The sequence below is a fragment of the Adiantum capillus-veneris genome, chromosome 26 (assembly GCF_014529385.1).
Source record: "Adiantum capillus-veneris isolate H3 chromosome 26, ASM1452938v2, whole genome shotgun sequence".
Classification (NCBI taxonomy): domain Eukaryota; kingdom Viridiplantae; phylum Streptophyta; class Polypodiopsida; order Polypodiales; family Pteridaceae; genus Adiantum; species Adiantum capillus-veneris.
In genome coordinates this window covers 46,602,578-46,612,932 of record NC_140956.1, presented here as the reverse complement: position 1 = coordinate 46,612,932, position 10,355 = coordinate 46,602,578, and the positions used below count along the sequence as shown (strand labels likewise).

The 10,355-nt window shown below is 44.1% G+C and overlaps 1 protein-coding gene across 1 annotated transcript; it reads left to right on the top strand.

Moving 5' to 3' along the window:
- The first annotated feature begins 6,875 nt into the window (after nt 1-6,875).
- Nucleotides 6,876-7,934, top strand: LOC147423371 (uncharacterized). Its single transcript, XM_086501684.1, has 2 exons — nt 6,876-7,155; nt 7,252-7,934. Exons 1-2 carry the CDS (start codon nt 6,882-6,884, stop codon nt 7,932-7,934), a joined length of 957 nt encoding a protein of 318 aa, XP_086357810.1. The 5' UTR covers nt 6,876-6,881.
- The last annotated feature ends 2,421 nt before the right edge of the window (nt 7,935-10,355 follow it).

Sequence of the window (10,355 nt, the reverse complement as noted above, 5' to 3'; positions counted from 1 at the left end):
GATCTTCGACGCTCGTAAATATGGGGCCAAAACCTGGCTCCACCATCTCTGTCAGCTTCAAACTCGACCATCAAACATCTCGACCATCAGCCAGCCGCTTTGTCGACTAAAAACACCACTTTCAACCGCAAATTGGAGCATCAGACAACTCCTCAGTGGGGGCACCAGAAGATGGAGAGGGGGAATAGGGAATACACCCAGCACACAAAATATTTGTCTCTCTATAGCACAGGGGTTCCACAACACCCCTAACCTCTCAAATAACACCTTCAAATTGGCTAATTTGCACTAACAACTCCACTTTAGCATACAAAACAACTATCTCACACCTTGCAAAAAACACCCCGCAACACAAATGCAGCCACACTGCTCAACTCACCCTTTCCGACTCACAAAACACTCCTAATCTGCCCTCTTGGTAGTACCTTTCAAGCTGCAGGTAAACCCTCTGCAAGCAATGGCCAATACACGAAGAACGAGAGAAAAGGAGGGGAATGGGGAGAAGCAATACAAGAGATAGGGGCAATAAAGTGGTATTATTGCATAGGGGAGTAGAACAATCAAGTATGTAGCTTCAATGGCAAGCTTGGCACCACACAAGCTTCGAACTTCCAATCACCTACTCGGGCAAAAAAAGCCCTCAAATTTTCGCAGTTACATCCTTTTATAGGGGTGCCTCTAGGAGGTCCAAAAAAGAAAAATGGATGAGTTTCTCCTCCCGTGGCCTTCACTTAGAGCTTCTTTTAGAATTTGTTTGCATTGCCAACACTTGGCATATTTGATTTTTGGAACATTTGCATGGTGTACACCTTGGTTCTTTGTCCCTTCCATTTGGCCGCCCGAAGTTCCCCTTGGGCCTTTGAGTGTCCTTGCGTTGCCCTTTAACTGCCCCTGTCGGCACACCTCTCACCTCTCTGCAGCGAGACCCCTTCCCTCCTTGAGCAATAGCGATGTCGCTATTGGGGGGGGGGGGGTACACCCCTTTCCTCAAAAATTTGGACCCTTAGTGGGCGTGGGCACTGGCCCTTAACTGCCACATCATCACTGTGAAATTCCACCTCACGCGGGCGCCCGTGGGCACGCCACCGCCTCTGCTCCACCAACACACCACCAAAACCGCCACCAAACGCCACGCAGCGCCGTCAAGTCCGCGCGCGCAGCGCCTGTGCCCACACTCCATCGCCATGGGAGGGAGATCCCCTCTCTCTCCCCTCTTGTGATACCAAAAGACCTCACGGCCCAGCTTATATACCGTGCCACCCCCCCTGTTCACTACGCATGTGGGATACCTACTCGGCCATGTGGCGTCCCATGAAGCTCAAGTCTTCAAGGCTTTGGAAAACCACCTTCTTCTTTTTTTTAAAACCAACTTTGTTTCCCCTTTCTTGCCCTGCCTGCTCATTGGTCCCTGATGGTCCATTTGCCGAGCTGTAAAATATGGCCGCAAGCTCACCGTGTCGACTTGAAGATGCCCGGCTCCAACCGCATTTTGGGATTTCCCAATACCCCATATTGAGGGTGCAAAAATCGATCAAAGCATCTACAACCAACTTTGGACAAAGGCACCCAATCTTCCAGCTGCCATATCTCTCCGCTCCGGGCTCCGTTTGACATGCAATCACTTCCTGCTAGCTCCGTATGATGCACACCCTGCTCTAGAACTTCGTCGGTGCTCAAAAGATACCAGATGGGACATTCTCCAATGCGACCAAGTGGGCTTAGACCCGACCCCCGGAAAAACTTCAATTGATCATATCTTGCAAACCATGGCTCCGATTCGCAATCTGAAAAGACAAGTAGGCTCCATGCATTGAGCTCTACATACTTGTACCTCGATTTCCACTTGGATTACTTGTCTTCAGCCGCTCTGTCTAGCAAGAATCTGCAAACCACTAAAACTTCAACCTTCAATAACTTGGGCTCCGTAGCTCGGTTTGATGAACCGTCTGAACCTATTCCTTCAACACTTCCAGCTCTTCATTCCTGGATCCAAAAGCCGCACTTTGCATCTCCTTCACCTGCTACCCAAATTAGCTCATTATGGAGCCCTCCTTGGCCTATAAGCTGCATTATGCATACAATTCCGCTGCTACCTGCCATCCCATGATTTTCCTAGCTGCTCCAGCCCCTTGCCATGCCTTTGCTTGCCTGCATACATCTACCCATGCCACCTTCTAGAGTGGACACACTTTGGCTGCACCATCGTTCCCAAGCAAAGTGGAAACATGGATGTGCGCGTCTGTCGCACGTGTTGCCTATACATTGTGTGTGAGCCACAAATGGCTCCAAGCACACAAGTAGCTTAAACCAGTAAGCTCAAAGATGGCGATGGTGTGTCACTCACTGCTCTATGCTTGTTGTCGTGGAGGATTCCTCGTTGCAAAGAAGAAGGAGCCGCCGCTGCGCCACGCTCAACCGCTTCGCCGCTGTCATGCCGTCGTCGGAATGCTCGATCACATTCTCTCTCTCTCTCTGTCTCTCACATACATACAGACACAAGGAGATGAAGAAGAAGAAGATGGAGATGGAGCAAGGGCACTCTTCAATTGCACAAATGAGAGAATGAGTGATTTTTAGGTTTAGGTGACTTTTATATTAGCTCGCCCCATTCACACTTGGGCACCAATACTTAGCCAACTAACCCTTGAATGTTCATGTTCGAGTGCGCCTCTCATCGGTGATCACTCTTACCCTTTTCCTATTGGACCGACAAGCCCGGTACCTAACTCTACAAATAAATAATACGACGTCCATCTTAGGTGATGGGAATGTGCATGAGGGTTAACATGCCCCCCTTCCTAATGTAGATTCCATCCTCGGAAGCTATTGAGTTGAAGCTTGTTCATTGAGGTGGAAGAGCATTTGAGATGAATGTCCTTAGCCTCCTTGAGTCACTACAAAATCAAACAACATTGGCATAGTGATTGCATTCTCATATACAATTAAAAAGCATATGCAGTTGTAGATAGACAATTTGATTGGTAACAGAATTTTAAACCATTTGTCAGCAATAAACATTAAATTGTAATATAATCAAACGCATAAACAATTGGGAAGGTAAAAAACTAAACAAGTTTGGGGTTGCTAATTTAACGGTCGAAAGGCACTAAAGATCGACTATCAATACCATGGGTAAGCTTCTCAATTTTCTCTGATCAATTTAGTTGTTTAATCGTGAGAGCCAAGTATTTCATGTCCGAGGGCTGGCTATAGGCTATACCTACAAGACCTTGTAGTTAAGCTACGATAAAAGGAATTGCTCATGAAATCATTGCCTGATTTATTTTCTTTTCTTTGACCCCCCAAAGTCTTTTCACATTGTTTCAATTTTGATGTGTGTGCTTATTTTGTATGCCTTGGGTTTTTTGCTTTTCAAGGAAAGCACCCACACTGGGAACCTCTAGGGCTCTAGTACCATAGGTGATACATGTGAGTGGAGTACCAAATCAAGCTGAGATTTCTCTTCCAGCTTAAGATTTTACATTGTGGCACTTTGCTTTTTGGGTGAAAGCATGGTTTGGTGGTACAAAAAAAGGACCTATTTTGCTTCTACCTGGTTGGTACTTCTACATATGTCCACACTTTGGAGGGAACCTTTTTTTCATCTATGTTAAAGAATGGTAGGAGGGAAATTTGTATGATTTAAACTTTCCGTGAAAGAAAACGTGGGTGGGGCAATAAGTAATGGGAGTGGTGTTTTGAAACCGTGCCAAAAGTCCCATCACAGACTGCGTTTGTGAGTGGCACAGTTGCTCAACACATTTTCCAGCTTCCGCCTTGCTCTCTTACTACATCGCCTTCTGCAAACCACTACAGTTGCAGGTAACAAGCTCCCTGGCTACTCACAATCAGGAAGATGAGGATGCCAGCGAGGAAATCAGCAGCCAAAGCGTCACCGGACAATGGGAAAAAGAAGAAGAGGACAATGGATGCAAAATCCCCTCGGAACATCGACACCCCAAATACAAGGGCTAGCAAGGGGGCCTCCTTTGTGGAGAGGGAGAAACCTGCTGTGTCCATGGAGATTTCATTTAAGCCTGGGCCTCTTTTTGCCGATGATGAGACTCCACGGTCATCTACAACATCTAAAGGTAGGTGCTATGAGAGCTGTGCGTTTTCTGGTGATTTACCATTTTCTTTTCCATGCATGCAAGCTTCTGCATGTCTTTTATCTGATGAGGTCTGCATTTGCTTTTTTTGCATGCAGCAAGTACATGTGCATGTTTGGGATCTTCTTAGGAATTTAGGGTTTAGGAAAGTTACAAAGTTACATGTATAAGCTGCTCTTTAGATTGCTAACTTGCATGCATGCAAGTGCAAAAATCAGTATATGTTGTGCATGAGCATAGCACAAAGTTGAAGCTTAGTAGGGATGTCAGCATAACCAAATTTGGTTAGTACCAAATTTGATACTAACCACAACCAAAATTGGCTTTGTACACAACTGAATTTTGCAATTGTCACCTGAATGACATACATTCATTTCATTCCATGTGTTTTGTTTTGCACAACTGAAATGAGGCATATAATGAGGGCATGTCTTTACTTGCGTGTTGTTTCCACATCGCAAGAAAAAACAAGATGGAGGAGTACCCTATCTTGACAAAGTTCTGCTATACAGCACAAGAGCTTCATGATGAGTATGGTTTGAGCATGGAGGGGGTGCTGCCAAAGGATCTTACAGAAGATGACATCCCCGATGACCAGTGGCTCACTGTATTCAGGCATTCCAGCCAGAAGAAGACAAAGATTTACTTAAATCACGTGCAGCCACGGCTTCAGGATGAATGAAGGTTCCTGTTCCATAAGGTGTACCAAGCCCCACCATCATGTGAGGAGATCACTACAAAATTTTCCTGCTGTTTTGCATATGAGAAGTGTCATGCAGCCACAAAGGACCCTGCGGGCCATAGGGTTGCATGGGCCAGGTTTGGTGAGAGTGTACTCAACATGTGCTCCTCCCGACCAGGAGGCTTGGAAAAGAAGGTTGAGAATTGGCGAAAGGCAAATGGTGCGTCCCAAGGAGGCCACCCGTCAAATACCAAGAAGCCCCGACTTACGCTAGTCGGTAGTATGCTCCCTACACAGAAAGTCCCCCCACAGCGTCATGAGGAGAAGACACCTGATTATATTGCGGACCTTGAAGCTATGGTTGGGAGAGTCCCTCGGACATGTGTCGGGGTAGCCGATAGGCTGAAAGAGCTGACAATGTCTCTGAAGCAGAAGAAGGAAACACTCTTAAGGGCAGAGGGTTCCAATAAACTTGTCAAGCAAATTATGGACGACATCAAGGAATATGAGACCCAACTGGAAACATTGAGAGAGGCCAACATTGGCGATGACGCAGAAATCAATGTGATAGAAGCTGGTTTGGCTGCCAGTCGAAGGATGCTACGTCGATACGGAATCAATGAAGATACGTCATTGCTCGACAAGGAGATTCTAGAGCAACAGGTGCTGGTAGTTTTGGGAGTTTTTGGTAGAACTGTTTATGCTTGGTTTGGTTGGATTGGTAGTGTTAGGTAACTTTGGTAGAACTGTTAATGCTTGGTTTGGTGGGATTGGTAGTGTTAGGTACCTTTGATAGAACTGTTTATGCTTGGTTTGGTGGGATTGGTAGTATTAGGTACTCATGGAAGAACTGTTTTTATTCTAGGTAGTTTATGGTTTCCTTCTGTCTCATGGTTTGGTATTTCTGGTACTATGAAGAAGTTTTGGTACTTTAAGGTACTTTCTGAAAGTGCTACAAAAGGTGTTAGGTACCTTTGATAGAACTGTTTATGCTTGGTTTGGTGGGATTGGTAGTATTAGGTACTCATGGTAGAACTGTTTTTATTCTAGGTAGTTTATGGTTTCCTTCTGTCTCATGGTTTGGTATTTCTGGTACTATGAAGAAGTTTTGGTACTTTAAGGTACTTTCTGAAAGTGCTACAAAAGGTGTTATGGTAGTTTTATTCTGATAGCTTTGGTAGTTTTGCTAGTTTTGGTACTTTTAGGTATTATTTGAAAGTGCTGCAAAACTGTAATTGGTAGTTTGATTTTGGTAGTTTTGGTAGTTTTTGAAAGTGCTGCAAAAAGTGTTTCTTTGGTAGTCTTGGTAGTTTTGGTTGTTTTGGTACTATTTGAAAGTTTGATTTTGGGAGTTTTGGTACTTTTGGTACTTTTAGGTACTATTTGAAAGTGCTGCAAAAAGTGGCTTTTGTAGTTTGATTTGGTAGTTTTGGTACTTTTAGGTACTATTTGAAAGTGCTGCAAAAAGTGGATTTGGTAGTTCAATTTTGATAGTTTTGGTAGTTTTGGTACTTTTAGGTACTATTTGAAAGTGCTGCAAAAAGCTTGTTTGGTAGTTTGATTTTGGTAGTTTTAGGTACTTTGAAGTACTATTTGAAAGTGCTGCAAAAACCTTGTTTGGTAGTTTTATTTTGGTAGTTTTGGGTACTTTTAGGTACTATTTGAGAGTGATGCAAAAAGCTTGTTTGGTAGTTTGATTTTGGTAGTTTTGGTACTATTTGAAAGTGCTTCAAAAAGTGGCTTTTGGTAGTTTTGGTACTTTTAGGTACTATTTGAAAGTGCTGCAAAAAGTGGCTTTTGGTAGTTTTGATAAGGTTTGGGTAGTTTAGTTCTGCATTGAGGGTATTTATATGTTTTTGGTACTATATGATTCCCGAGTTTGGTAGTTTTTGGTAGTTTTGGTGGTTTTGGTAGTTTGGACTCTGTTTCGTAGTACAATACTTAGAAGTACCAGTCTCGGTATGACTTCTTGGTAGTTTTTGAAACTAATTGGGACCGCTGGTTGTCAACAGGCTGAGTATGACACTCTGGAGAAAAAATGGAAGGAAGGTCAAGAGCATACCCTATTTGTGAAGGAGATATTGTCTGATATGAGGCTTGGGAAGAGGTTCCTACTATATCCTAGGCCCCAGGTTAATGATTCGGTAAATGTGATCCCGGTGTTTGGTATGTGTGTTGCATGCGGTGAGCCCTTGGAGTGCGCACATGTAGTCGGAACCTTCATGCTAGAGTGCCGACACCAGTATCATCCCTTGTGCTTCAGTGCTCTGTTACAAAGCAGGGATCAGTGTGTCAAGCCGGGTTGTAATATGGTAATCTCTGATTTGGCAAAGTCCTGGGCCAGTGGGCTTCAAGTTGTCAAGAGTAAGTATGTGTACATTTTTGAATACATATGCGCACTTGCAACTCAGTGAGGTTTTCATACAAGTAAGTATGTGCTGTCTTTCTTTGTGTTTGCAGAGGAGCAGGATGCTGCAGTTGCTGACCAGCACGCCACAAAGTTGGCTGCAAGTCGAATATGGGACGTGGATGAGGTGACAAGGGAGATATCAGATGTTCTCCACGATCTGAAGCAAGGTAATTCTGTAGGGAAAGACAATGTGACGGGACAAAGATGTGAGGCAACAGGTGACAACGAAAGTAAAAGTGAGGAGGAGGCCAGAGATGATAAAAAGACAGGTGACAACGAAAGTAAAATTGAGGAGGAGGCCAGAGATGGTAAAAAGACCAAGGACAAGGAGGAAGGTAAAGTCCCTGTTGTTGTGGAGCTGGATGCGGAGGAAAGCCAGGATGCTGCCAACACAAAGCTCGATGAAGCAACGGCCAAGAAGGGAGAGGAAGAACCCACAAAGGGGGGTGTTGGGGAGGGGGTGGAAACCACAAAGGGGAGTGAAGGGGAGGTCAAAGAGGGGTCGGAAGGCAACAAAGATCGGAGGGAGGCCGAGGATGAGCATGAAGAAGTACTTGCAAACGATACTGTTGTGGACAGCACCGACGGGGGCATTGAATCTACTGCTGCCGATGCTGTTTCGAAGCGGAGAGGTGATTCCCCTGATTCCGTGACCCTGCAGGAACTTTTTTGTTTGCAGAGAAAGAAGCGCAATCGCGCCCGTGATCAATTATCCCGTGCATGCAAACTGTAGCTAGCGAGAATCTATTGTATTCCGCACTTTGTGCGTTTTAGGACTGAGTCAACTTGATTTTTTGGCCCTGAGCTTTATCTGTTCTCTCTATCTAGTTCTGTGTTGATATGTTACCTTTCGTTACATTACTGTTTCAATTGTCCTCACTATATGTGCATTACAGTACCAAATTTGGTACTGTTGAACTTGGGTGCACGTATGTCCACTATTACAGTACCAATTTGGTACTTCTTGAACTTGCGATTTCGGATAGTCCTTATCACTTGTGCAATACAGTACCAAATTTCGTAGTTTTTGGACCAGTTTTCTGTTTTAGATATGATGTTTGCACTGTGTATTTGTCCCCACTCATTATGTTTGTTGGTGCTGTAGTAAGTTGGTGGCTAGACGAGACATCGGCAAGCACATTGTTGCAGCCTGATGTGGCTGCTAGACGCGGGCGGATGATTGTGCTTGATCTTAATGGCGTGCTACTAACCAGCTGTAGCGAAATCCCTGAGGAACTTGAGTGCCTGCCAAAGGAGCACATGCCACGGGTAGTCCATCTCGGAGGGAATGTAATTTGTCTTGTAAGGCCGGATGCGGAGCAGTTCATCCTATGGCTTAAACAGAAAGCCAGCCTAGTGTTGTGGTCCTGATGTAGAAGGGAAAAACTGTTACACATGGTGAACGCGTGCTTCCCCAACCATAGAAGGCAAAAATATTTTGCAGGTAAAGCATGCCCGCTTTGAATGTTGCAAGACATAAGTTACGCATACCTCTAACCTCATTTTTTGGCATTAGCAGATATTCTCTCCCAAGAGGACTGTGAAATATGGCGGGCCCGTATGTCGGAGGTGCCGGTTATGCCCAAACACATGGGCGATAAGCCCGTTTTCCTGAAGAAGCTACGGACGCTGTGGGCAAGGCACCCGAAGTACGATGCCAGCAACACTATTCTTGTAGATGATTGTAGATACAAGTCTCTTAAAAATGACTATGAAAACTGTATGGCAATCCGATCATACGATCCCATGGTAGTAGGAACCGATTACCCATTTTACTTGTTGGATTTTGTTTTGCCTTGGTTGCTCGGGTGGATAAGGGATCGGTACCCAACAGCGTACACTCACAAAAACCCAGTCTTTGACACTGAAGACGATATTTCTGGGTACATTACTGATTACTTTATACAGATGGAGGGGTACTCCTATAAATTTGATCCCCCGAGGTAGCAGATTGCCATAATCATGTAAATAGTGGAATTTTGTAACCCGATACTATACATAATGGAAAACCACTTTTCTTGTTCAAACTGTCTTGGTATCTTGATCTCTACTGTTGAAACCTCTGACTAATTTTGTTGAAACCTCTTGGAGCTAACCAGGTTGCCCAACATTTTAATTTTTGAGGCAGATAGCATCTATGTTTGGCATACCTTTCATGTTATCAACGTAGTTCTAGACATTGCTCAAGGTGGTCGTATCAAATACGAATAGACAAACTGAAAAATACCAAGAAATAAAGTAAACCATAAGTGATACAGCAAGTTCAAGGAGTACCAAATTGTACCAAATTTGGTACTGTAATAGTGGACAGGAGTGCACCCAAGTTCAACACAGTACCAAAAAGTACCAAATTTGGTACTGTAATAGTGGACCGACATGCACCCAAGTTCAATAGTACCAAAAAGTAGAGATATAGTGAGGACAACTGAAACAGTAATGTAATGAAAGGTAACATACCAACACAGAACCAGATAGAGCAATAAAGTAAACCATAAGTGATACAGCAAGTTCAAGCAGTTCCAATTTGGTACTGTAATAGTGGACAGACGTGCACCCAAGTTCAACAGTACCAAACAGTACCAAATTTGGTACTGTAATAGTGGACAGAGAAGCACCCAAGTTCAACAGTACCAAAATGTACCAAATGCACATATAGTGAGGACAACTGAAACAGTAATGTAATGAAAGGTAACATACCAACACATAACTAGATAGAGAGAACAGATAAAGCTCAGGGCCAAAAAATCAAGTTGACTCAGTCACTAAAAAGCACATAGTGCGGAATACACTTGGTACTGTTGACTACCAGGTTTGGTACTATTGACTACCGGATTTAGTTGTTCAATCAGGGCTTCTCATTGCCCTCAAGTAACATGGACGCACCTTCGTCACTCTCATCATCATGATATGGCATGCTATTGTATATCCTCTCATATACTTCAGTAGACAGCTTGTATTGTAAAATTTGACCTAGGGATCCTGCAATAGGCTCCATCGAGAAACGTATGGCCCTAACAAGATGTGAGTAGATCATTACCGGAGATGTGTGATCCAATAGCCGGTATGTATGAGCTTTTCCTTCAACTTGGCCAAAAAAAAAGCCTTCAACAACCTTCCCTCCTCTAACAATTTTGTTATGCCACTTATCCTTTTG

Bases quoted from the DNA above. Each gene is read 5' to 3' on its own strand.
- LOC147423371 (XM_086501684.1), top strand. From the start codon at position 6,882: ATGAGGCTTGGGAAGAGGTTCCTACTATATCCTAGGCCCCAGGTTAAT. The intron at 7,156-7,251 runs GTAAGTATGTGT...TTGTGTTTGCAG, and splicing joins TGGGCTTCAAGTTGTCAAGA to AGGAGCAGGATGCTGCAGTT.